We start from the raw sequence: 11,477 nt of genomic DNA, 5'->3' as shown, positions 1-11,477 counted from the left end.
AGAACCCTGACTAATACAGTGTGTATACACACACATACTTATATGCATTTATACATGCACACACACATATATATGTGTGTATATATACATATATATGTGTATATATATATATATATATATATATATATATATATATATATATATGAAGGTGGACAGGATAAAGTTCCAACATATTCCCTCACAAACTTTACCTACATACACATAATTGATGGGTGGAAAGAACAATGTTCCAACAACTTCATTCTTTCTCCTATGACCTGTATGTCCCATAAAAATCTTTTAAGCCCTATAAATTTCAATGTAATTTTATTCTCGTCTCTTCTAGTGAATGACTATGAAAAACTAATATGTTCCCAATACATTCACATGAAGAAAACATTTCACAGTATAGTTTAAAAAAAATTATTCCCAAGAACCCACATAGATTCATAACTAATCAATTGTTATAGATTAACAAAGTGTGAGCAAGGAAGATAGTTTTCTGTCAGTTTCTCTTACTGTCAGCCAGCAAGAAAGGTTTAATTATTTTATTATTTGTCTTTAAAAGTAATCTCATAAGAATCTTAAATGAATCACAAATCTAAACTTTTATATAAAAAATTAGTCATATCTACTTTAAATCCCCAGGATGCACACCTTCACATCAGAATTTTTATTAAATCATATCAGGAAGCTGCGCATAAAAATGGGTATAAGAAATCAACCATCAACAGTCCAGCCTCAGTGAGACACATCTGCCAGTGCTGCCATTGTCCTTGTTCCCTGACCATAAAGGTCCCTGACTTAACTAATAAGAGTGTGCCTTTCTGAACTTCAAATTGTTCCCTAAGATTTTCTACATCAGAGTCTGTAGCAAAAACATCATAACCTAGCTTCACTAACATGTTTATTTTTCCAAATGCTTTCTAAGGGTGGTGGTCATTGCTGACGATCTATATCTCTAAGTTCTTCTCTAGGGCAGCGATGGAATCTGCTCCAGCAGCAATGACTGAAAGAGATCAAGCTCTATTACTGTGAGCGTCAGAGATACTGCCGCTTGGAGTTTTCATACAACTCTTAGATTAAGAGGGGTGTGAGGGCAACAGGCAGGGCAGAACTCCATAACAGTGTGAAGTCCTCAGGACACGTGGTTCGCGGGGTTATGCCTCAACCATGGCTCACCCAGGTGGCTGTGCCTGCCAGGGGGCTGCATTCCATGAGTTCCAAAGCCATTTGTCATTCTTCCTGTATGGCCCTTGGCAGGAAAGAAAGTTTATTAATGAAAGTCTGACATTAATGTTTTACCCTTAGGTTAGGTTCTGGGTGAAGAGTCACATTGCCTATGACTCTGATGTATGATGTATGATTCTGGGTATGGTGATGGGCAATCACACCCAGAGGGATATGATTTCCTTTACTTTGTATCTTCATGAAGAGAAGAGGGCTGAAGAAAAGCAAGCTGGGCATATCCCAGAGAGGAAAAAGGGGGCTTTTTCTCCAGGGAGGGTCTGACAGTGATGTGAGGTGATCCTGGAAGACAAAAGCTTCCTCTGAGGCTCTAATGGCCTAATGAAGTTCTTCAGTGGAAAGGCCTGCTGCTGTCCTGTTCGTCTGATGATCTGCCCTCTTTCTATCAGAATTATGGATATAAGTTGAAGACAATATAATAATTTTTTTCAAAGTAAGGAAAGGGGAAAAGCCCAAACCAAAAGTGACCTCAGACATTCTCAGTTTCAATATTTTGCTTTCATTGCCTCTGTCTACTTCAGAGAGGTTTCCTTCGAATATATCCCTAAAATAATCCATGTTATGGGTAAGTCCACTCCATAGAAAGCACAGTGCAATCTATTTGGGTTTATAGAAGAATAAACATAGTATTTTTTCCCTAAATGATGTACATATAGTTTTGGGAATGGCTTATATAAGTCAGACACTATTGAGCAGCTCAACCCTGCTGAATAATATAGCAAGTTACACTCAAGTTTTGATGACTGTGAACTGTATATTGCCAATATGGGAACTTAGTTACCTCTTAGAGTATATATAGCCTTAGAGTCCTAATAGGAAATAGAAGGCATATTTGAGAAAAAAATTATTAAAGGGATTAGTTCTAGAAGGGCAGCCAAGATTGAGAAAAGGCATCAAGGGGTGGTATTAAAAACTTGCAAGCTAGCAATAGTATGAGCTGTTAGTAGCCTTGGCCTGAAGATGCAAACAAAGGAAATCTATCTGAACCTGCAGAAAGAGCAAGCACAAGACAGCAACAGTATTCCATGAAGGAAATGATCTACTCTGGTGACCTTTGAACCTCAGGCTGTGCCCTATTTTTGAAACCAATAAGACATCAAGTATAGTGGACCACTACTGAAAGTCCATAGCATAGGACGCAGGATCAAGCAGAGAGCACTCATGGAGCATGTACGTTCCTGCTGGGCTCTGCTCACTGGCTGTCTTTCTGGCACCTCCTTTCAGTCACCGAGTGCCCAATGGCCATACTGGATAGACAGTTTTGTTTTGTTTTGTTTTGTTTTGTTTTTTTAAATTCTTGTCTGAGACACATGCACTAAGTGGAGAAAAATGTAAGCAGCCCTTTCTTTGGGTCTCTAAGTGGCTCGCGTTAATTATTAAATTTGCCCTGTGGTCATTTGTGAACTTGCACTCTGGTGCACGTTTAGCCAGGACACAACGAGTTAGGTGAGTTCCAGTCCAACAAGAAGTGAGCTACCTGCATCTTAGCTAGCTCGCTAGCTGCAGGCTGGCCTGTCACCGAATAAGAGAATGGTTTCTCTCCTTTGAGGCACAAGGCAGACACAGCATCAGGTACTGTTTGATTCAGAAAAGACTTCCTTTTCTAGCGCTGCATCTCCCACTGTCATTGCAGTAAGCAAAAGGAAGTGGGAGTGGGAGGTCCACAGTAAGCGGCAAACTTGTCTTTCAGGCTCCCAGAGGAGGGGATGCTGAGAGAAGAGGGGTGGGGGAGGGGCAGAAGAAAGAGAAAGCGACCTGAAGAGGACTGAACTCAACGCACAGTGCACTTCTCTGTGGCTGAAACATTCTCCTTAAAAGAAATAGGACACTGAGATCACCAGGAAGGATGAGCGGACTTGAATGAATCCACCCAGCAAAGTGACATGTATGGTTCATATGACTGTTTTGTTTTGGAGAAGAAAAAAATAGGTATTTCTGAACTTCGAGTTTATTGGAACTCATTGTGGGGTCCTTATTTCTGTTGTTCTAAGTGGGGTGTTATTATGCTTGTTCTAAGCATGGGGCCGGACATTAAGGTGAAATAGTATGAAATAGTATGCCCAGATTGGCCTGCATGCGGGGCAGAGCATGCAAGCTGGATCCCGAGCCTTTGGGTGAGGTATGGAATCCTCTCTCCCGCCAAGCTTTTGTAGGACATGCACTTCTGAAGCTGGATGTTTGTAAATTGAATTCAATTACAAATAGACCGAAGGGTGTAGGAAATTTTGCAATGCAAAAGGACTCCTGGTAACTTCAACACTCCCTTAAAACCTCAAAAGACTCCACACCTCCTCTTTGCTGGGGACTAAGGACAGACAGACGGACTTTTTATTTTCCTGGCTTCCAGTACAATGTTCAGCATCTATTGGGTATGTAATAAACCTTCCTGGTCCTGAACTAAATGGAAGGCCAGCTTTTAGGCCAGCTCAAACAGGACACACCTGTATGATAAATTGACTACACTTGGGCAGGCAGACATTGCTAGACATTCTTGTTGAGAAACTACTGGGGGGTTCTGAAATGGATGTAACTGCTACCACATTGAGTGTTTTTGTAGAAATTTACATTAATGTATATGTAATGACATGGGCTTATTCATTATGGTTTTCAAACTTTCAGAGACCCTCAGAGCTAGAGTTTTAGGAATATTTGTCTATTCACTTTTGGCTGGTGTTAGAGAGGAACTCTCAGCTTTCATAGGGCCAGGCTATGTGAATTCTGTTTTCTTCAGCATGGAGAAAAAGCCATTTATATCTGTAAAATCAGATGTGTGGTATTTAAAACTGTATCAAAGAATTAGGTATTTGGGTACTATATCAGCCCCTTATATTGCGACCTGTATGGAAACGGATAACTGGTGTCTAGACTGCTTCAGCATGATCTCTAGAGGCAAGGCCAGCATGACAGCACACAGACAGTATCAACTCAGGCTCCCAGGATGTGAACTGGAAATTTGAGAGAGACTACTGAGGAAAGACTTACTGGAGAACGAGGCCAGTATCTCATAAAGCCACGGGAGATTAACGGCTGAGGTAGAGATCAGCAGATGGGACCCTTGCTGGATTGCTCACAAGAAATACAGGGTGCCTATCATGTAGGCTCAAATCTGACCATCAGGAAGGGGAGCTGGGGTAGGAGAGAGCATCATGGATCCCTGGCTAGTTACCAGTGCCCAGATAACTAACAGTTATTCTTGAGATTGCCTTCTTTGCACAATGGTGAATTGGTTTAATCATGCATTTAGTAGCTAGTGAGACAAGATGAGGTGAGTAGTCATTTTCTATATGTCTCTTGTGTGCCGATTCTCTTCTGGGCCTAGGAAGATAGCAGGTGCCTCTAGAGGAGATAGTATTACGTCATTTAATTATATATTTGTTTAATTGTTTTAAATGTAATTAAATCTTTCCTTTTCACTTACTCTTTCCAGCCCAATCCCTCCCACACAGCTTCTTATTCATTAATTATTATTGTTATATATATATATATGTGGATAAATATGTAAATACAATATGATAAGGTCAGCAGTTTTTAATTGCCAGTAGCTTTTCATCTAGGAGAGGGTCCCCATGTGCTTTCCCTTATCCATGCTGGCATGTCAACTTGTTGTCATTGGTCAGGACTTGTTGAAGCAGCCATATTGTTGAGATTTCATAGGTGTGGCTTTCCTGTCATATCTAGATGATGCTACATTGTAGGAGATTTCCTGGTCCTCTGGCCCTTACAGTCTTTCTGCCCCCTCTTTCTCTATGTTCTCAGAGAATTATGGGTAGGGCTTTGTTGTAGATGTATCCATGTGGACTGGGCACCTTGAGGCAGCTGTTCTCTACATTTTCACCATTTGTGGCTTTCTGTAATGGCCTCCATGTGCCGTGTGTGTGTGTGTGTGTGTGTGTGTGTGTGTGCGTGTGTGTGTTGGGGGGCGGGGGTAAGGGTAGGGGTGGGGTTAAAATCACACTTGTTTTTCAGTGAGTTAAAACCACACTTGTTGGACTAGCACTACATTTAAATCATCTCTTTAATTTTCTGTCTCAACATAACTCATTGATAGCACACAGGCAAAGCAGAAAATTTCCACTTTATGTTTTATAAGGCACAAAAACGACATGGCACCAATGAACCCTAAAAATGCTCCTAATATCTGAGGAATCTCAAGAGAGCTGAGCTAACTGGACATGATGCCTGCCTGGCTGGTCTCTCTTTTGAGTATGGAAGTCCTACTGTTAGCAAGTAAGTAGAAAGTGTTTGAACAGAGTGTTAGTAACCACTAGGTTAATTTGACAAGTATTATTAGTAAAGGAAATATTATTATCTTGCTTTTATACTGTAGACATATACAAGTTTTACTTGCTCACTTAAAATATGAGTGAAGCCATTATTTTAGAAGGAAGTATTGAAGTATCTGCTCTCAGATCTAATATAATAATTGTTTTTCCTGTTTAGTATCTGAGGTTATTGCTAAATTGTTATAAATAGATATGTCAACTTTTAATGGCCAGTAGGGGTTACTGTTACAATTCAAATATTTCAAATATTTTAATAACTTTTTCTATAATCCTTTTTTGGGGGGCTAGTAGATATAATTCTTATTAGATTTCATTGTTATATCTTCCCTAAGGGATTGTGTCTTGGTGACTAATGACTGCTTGTATTACAGTTACACTTTTCCTCTAATCATGCTTCTGGTTTCTCTGAGTTTGGTAATCTGTATTTTTTTATGATACTTTTTGTCTTTTTCAAATGAAAGTATGTAATCATCTCTGGGGTCTGAGGATGTTATGATATGGCTGACATGTTGATGTCAATAGGTTTCCATCAGTCTTAGGTGTGTAGAGAGCTACTGACATGGTTTCTATACATAATGCCCTGGGCTAGTCCACAGGCAATGCCTGGTGTACCCTTGGAATTTTTTGACATGGAAATGAAGCAGGTTTCTACAGATAACACATAACACTTTGTTTATTATCATATGGAGGTACTGAGTAATTTTTACTAGCCTCCTGGAAGTGGCTTTGCCTTGACCAAGACATATCTGGGAATATCTTCAAGATGATATTAAACCCAGTGTAACCTAGTATTTAAAGTTCCTACCCCCTTTGTCTCCTAAAGGAAGTTCTACAATGCTCTCATTTTAGTCTATGATCATTCAAAGCAAAAATCATGATTGCCTTGGATGAATTTGGGGAGTTATTCTGATTATTTACTCAAGAGCTCAAAGCAGAAAACTACAAGACAATAAGAAGAAGAAGAAAGGAATCAGGCATATCTTAAGTTTTTCCTCTAGTTGGAGAGGTGGCTCAGTGGTTAAGAGCACTGACTGCTCTTCCAGAGGTCCTAAGTTCAATTCCCAGCAACCCCATGGTAGCTCACCACCATCTAATGGGGTCTGATGCCCTCTTCTGGTGTGTCTGAAGAGTGCAACAGCATACTCACATAAAATAAATTTAAAAAAAGTTGTTTAAAAAACTTTTTTTAAAAAAGTTTTTTCCTCTTCCCAAGAAGTAGGAATATATAATATAACTAGTAACCTTTATATTTAAACGTGGTCTTCTGAATAAAGAGTGTAAAAGAGAAGAGAGGCACTGTGGGTTCAAGCTTATCTTTGAGATTATTTCTAAGGGAAGCAGAAATTCAGGACTGTCTTGATGAACATTGGGATCCTGGAGTGGTAAATGAGAGCCATTCATTTTTCTTAAAGTAGAACTCTGAAGGTGTGTTCTCTGGACCAATAATGCCTGAATACAAGTGGATACTTTGAACCAGAAACTTTGGTAGTAGGGTCCAGTGATCCGTGCTTCATCTGGCCAATGAACTGTATATACACACTAAAGTCTGCTTTAAAGTATTGGACGTGCTACTATATTGTATATAACCTTCACAACCAACGTGTTCTCTTATTGATAGAGCCTTATTCGAGTTTCCAGATTGAACCGGCAGAAGGTAGCCTTGCAGGGGGAACATGGATCACAGTTGTATTTGATGGTAGGTTTGGACTTTTCTGAATTTGGGTGTTGAATTTATTGATGTAAAATCCAAAAAATTATGAATTCTTCTTTAGAGCTGTTTAAGAACAGCTCTAAAGAAGGGACTGAGCGGGATGAACAGAGACCCAACTCTGTCTTTGCAGATGCTAAGTATTCAGTGTCAAAGCAGAGGCTACTGTAGCATCAACATTCTCATGGTGGGATGCTTGGGAAGATGAAATATCATGGAAGTGGACAACATTGGAATACCACTCCCTCTGTTGGCAGTTGCCCTTACAAATGATTCTGTTAGGAACCCCTAAACCATGCCTTACCATGCCCGTTTCCACCATAGCACAAATCAACTTGGAAGGATGAAATCCTCTTTCCTAGGGAGTAGGCAGACATGAAGAGAGAGAAAACATTTATAGGCTCATAGAACTTTTGTAAAACAGTGTAATTGCCTTTGGAAATGAGGATTATTTTATCCTCAGGCAAACGCAATATCTTATATTGCCCTCTTGTGGCCAATTTTTGCATTGCCCTGCGTTGTCTTAGCCTGAGATTTCTCCTTGTGTTTAGGTTTGGATAGAAGTATTCTTTACCACAACAATGGCTCCCAGCTGGAGATAGACCTGGTGAGTGTGGCAATACCTACCTTGAGGATCCCCTGTGATGTCTCTCCAGTCTTCCTCTTCGCGGATTTGCCTGTGGTGACATGCCAGACGAGGTACACTTGCCTGAAGTATAAAACCTGGCAGGATGAACAGGCTTTGCTTTTCTTAGTAGTTTTGGGTGTTAGACACCTCCTGCAGTGACTACAATTATCAGATGTGACTGTAAAAACATTCTCTGCGAATATGTTCATATGCTTAAAAAATTCTTTTCCTCTAATCTCTCTCAGAGGAGAAAACAGAAAAGAAGGTCTGGCTATGGCAAAAAAGACAAATGAAAGAAAGGGAAAATTAACAGTATCACAAACAAAAGCCACCACCCATCAATGTCCCTTTCATCTGTAGAATTTTAAATTTTGTCTGTTTTACTTTAATTTCATTTTGGGGATCGTAATATAACAGAATCACATTGCTTTTCCTCCCTCTGAACATTCTCACATACCTCCCCTTGCTCTCTTTCAAATTTATGGTCTTCTATCCCCATTAATGTTACCACACACACACACACACACACACACACACACACACACACACACACACACACTTAAACATTTACAGAGTGTCAAGGCAAGGAAATACTACTTGTATGTATGCACGATTTCGGGGCTGATTGCTTGGCACTGGATGAGGAGATGGTGTGTTCTTTCCTGGAAGACCATCTCTCCCACTCTTAGCTTTCTTCAGGTGCCTGTAGTTCTTTGTGTAGGGTTGAGATCTCCTGGGCTCTCCCCCATTTGCTTTGACATGCTTATTGTCTTTGTTTGACTCACATTTTCGTAGTGACATTGGTGAGGCTTGGTGAAACTTTATGGGCGTAGTGTCTGGCATTACTAGGAGATACAACCCCATAGCAGACTCTGACCAGATGCCTGGTTCTTACAATCTTTCTTTACTTTCTTTTTTAAAAAAAATTTAAAACATTTTTTATTGGTAATTTTATTTGTTTACATTTTAACTGCTATGCCCCTTCCCAGTTTCCCCTCCACAGCCTTCCTGTTCCCTCCCCCTCCACCTGACTCTACGAGGGTGCTCCCACCACAGCCCACTCCTGCCTTACTTCCATAGGATTCCCCTACACGGGGGCATCAAGCCTTCACAGGACCAAGGGCCTCTTCTCCCATTGATGCCAGATAAGGTCATCCTCTGCTACATATGGGGCTGGAGCCATGGGTCCCTCCGTGTGTACTCCTTGGTTGGTGGTTTAGTCCCTTGGTGCTCTGCGGGGTCTGGTTGGCTGATATTGATGTTCTTCCTATGGGGTTGTAAGCCCATTCAGTTCCTTCAGTTCTTGCCCTAACTCTTCCATTGGAGTCCCCAGGCTCAGTCTGATAAAGATCCCAGCATGAGATAAATGAGCAATTAATAAATGGGAAGCATCATCATTTAACTTGTCACAATGGAAACGATGCATACGTTTTCACCTTTCCTTTTTATATTTGTTGTGCTGTGCAGTCAGGAACTAAACCTGGTCAAAAGGAGGATGGCTGTATATGGGGTGTGTGTGAGAGGGAATCTAACATGAGAAAGGAGGGGGAAGGGATCTCTTCATACATAAATAATTGATTATTAACTCCTCTGTGACTTTAAAAACAGATTCTATGTGTTTCTTGCCATCTACTCTTTTGGGGTGTCATTTTTCCCTTTGTCCTTGAACTTGCAGGTGTGATAGTAAGTTACCAACATAAGATCTCTCCAATATTTAAATGGATGCTTTTAGTGCTCTATGAACTTGCATCTTAGAACTTCCTTTAGTGGTGTTCCATAGCTTTAGGTATGCTGTCTTTTAGTTCCCATTCTAAATAGTTTTTACTTTCCTTTTTGATTTCTAGCTCGACCCATTTTTTTCAGTCATCAGTGAGTTATTCAGTTTCTGTAAGTTTGTATACATTCTGCTGTTTCAGTTGTTGTTGATAACTAGCTTTATTTCCCAGTGGTCAGATAAGATATAGGGTATAATTTTAATTTTCTTATATCTGTGGAGATATGCTTTGTGTGCAAGTATGTGGTCAGTGTTGGAGAAAGATATGTGAGCTGCTGAGAAGAAAATATACTCTTCTGTGTTTGGGTGAAATGTTTTGTAAATAGGTGCTAGGTCCATTTGTTTTATGATGTTATTTAACTCTAGCATTTCTTCGTTTACTTTTTGTCTGGGTGACCTGTCTATTGGTCAGAGTCTAGTTTCTCAGTTGGGTGAATCTGGTGAGAGTGGGTATTGAAGCCTTCCAATACCACTGATATTTTAGCAGTTGTAGTATTTCTTTTATGAACACGAGTGCCATTGTGTTCAGTCCATAACTATTTAGAGTTACAATATCCTCTTGGTGAATTTTCCCTTTGACAGGTGTACTATTCATTCCTATTTCGTCAAACTAGCTTTGGTTTGAAGACTACTTTGTCCAATATTACAGTGGCCACACCTGCTTGCTTCTTGAGTCTATTTGCTTAGGTTAACATCTTCCATCTTTTTACTCTGAGGTGCTGTCTATCTTTGACAGTAAGGTACATTTCTTGGATGCAGCAAAAAGGTGAATTCTATTTTCTAATCCAGTACATTAGTCTGTGACCATACATACCGAGAGTTATCAGTGAGCAGGATTTATTGATTCCTGTTATTGTGTTGTTATATTGTAAGTTTCTTCCCATCATTTGAAATACTGTCCTGAGATTACTTATTTTTTTGTGTTTTCTTGGGTGGAGTTAACCTCTTCAGATGATAACTTTCCTTCTAGTGACCTTGTAGGGCTGGCTTGAAATTTTTGTTTTATTATTTTGTGTTTTCTTCTTCTGTCTTTTGTGATTGGCGGTTTTGCTGGGTATCGTAGTCTGGACTGGTACCTGTCATCTCTAAGAGTTTGTTGAACATATGTGCACGCCCTTCTGTCTTTCAGTCTCCATTGGGAAGTCAGGTGTTATTCTTTTCTGCAGCTAAGTCTTTTCCCCTTGTAGCTGTTAATATCTTTTCTCTATTCTATACATTTAGAAATTTATTTCTGGTCCAGTCTATTCATTCTCATTTTTGTTCTGTATGTTTCTTGTACCTTGATATGTACATCCTTCTTTAGTTTGGGGAAAATTTGTTTTATGATTTTATTTAAATTTTTCTGTCTTTGATCTATGTTTCTTCTCTTTCCACTGTTATTACTTAGCATTTTTTTCTTTTTTTCTTTCTTTTTCTTTTCTTTTCTTTTCTTTTTTTTTTTTTTTTTGAGACAGGGTTTCTCTGTGTAGCCTTAGCTGTCATGGAACTCACTCTGTAAACCAGGCTGGCCTCAAACTTCAAAATCTGCCTGCCTCTGCCTCCCAAGTGCTGGGATTAAATCCGTGCACCATCACTGCCCGGCTTATGTAGTATTTTTAAAAATTTATTTTATGTATATATTTATACATATACATATACATATACTTACACTTATAAATAAATACTTTTTACTTTTAATAAATAAATATTTATTAGATAAGATTTAGTTTTCTTATGATGTCCCAGATTTCCTGAATGTATTTTGCTTCAAAGTTTTCCTCTTTCTTCCTTCCTTCCTTCCTTCCTTCCTTCCTTCCTTCCTTCCTTCCTTCCTTCCTTCCTTTCTTTCTTTCTTTCTTTCTTTCTTTCTTTCTTTCT

The 11,477-nt window shown here is 39.4% G+C and overlaps 1 protein-coding gene across 19 annotated transcripts in view; it reads left to right on the top strand.

Annotated features, from left to right (window-relative positions):
• Positions 1-2,668: 2,668 nt before the first annotated feature.
• The window catches only part of Pkhd1 (PKHD1 ciliary IPT domain containing fibrocystin/polyductin), a 487,582-nt gene continuing 478,773 nt past the window's right edge, over positions 2,669-11,477 (top strand). For 15 of the 19 annotated variants that reach the window (XM_029539270.1, XM_029539278.1, XM_029539275.1 and 12 more), the window contains exons 1-5: positions 2,669-2,799; positions 2,918-3,156; positions 5,318-5,454; positions 7,129-7,206; positions 7,770-7,917. In XM_029539270.1, coding sequence (XP_029395130.1) covers positions 5,400-5,454; positions 7,129-7,206; positions 7,770-7,917 — 281 coding nt within the window. In that variant the 5' untranslated portion in view covers positions 2,669-2,799; positions 2,918-3,156; positions 5,318-5,399. The other 4 variants (XM_021197628.2, XM_029539264.1, XM_029539265.1 and 1 more) reach the window with 3 other exon arrangements.

This window comes from Mus pahari, chromosome 5 (genome assembly GCF_900095145.1).
Source record: "Mus pahari chromosome 5, PAHARI_EIJ_v1.1, whole genome shotgun sequence".
NCBI classification, from domain to species: Eukaryota; Metazoa; Chordata; class Mammalia; order Rodentia; family Muridae; genus Mus; species Mus pahari.
The sequence above is the reverse complement of the archived record's forward strand: the minus strand, read 5'-3'. Positions and strand labels throughout refer to the sequence as shown.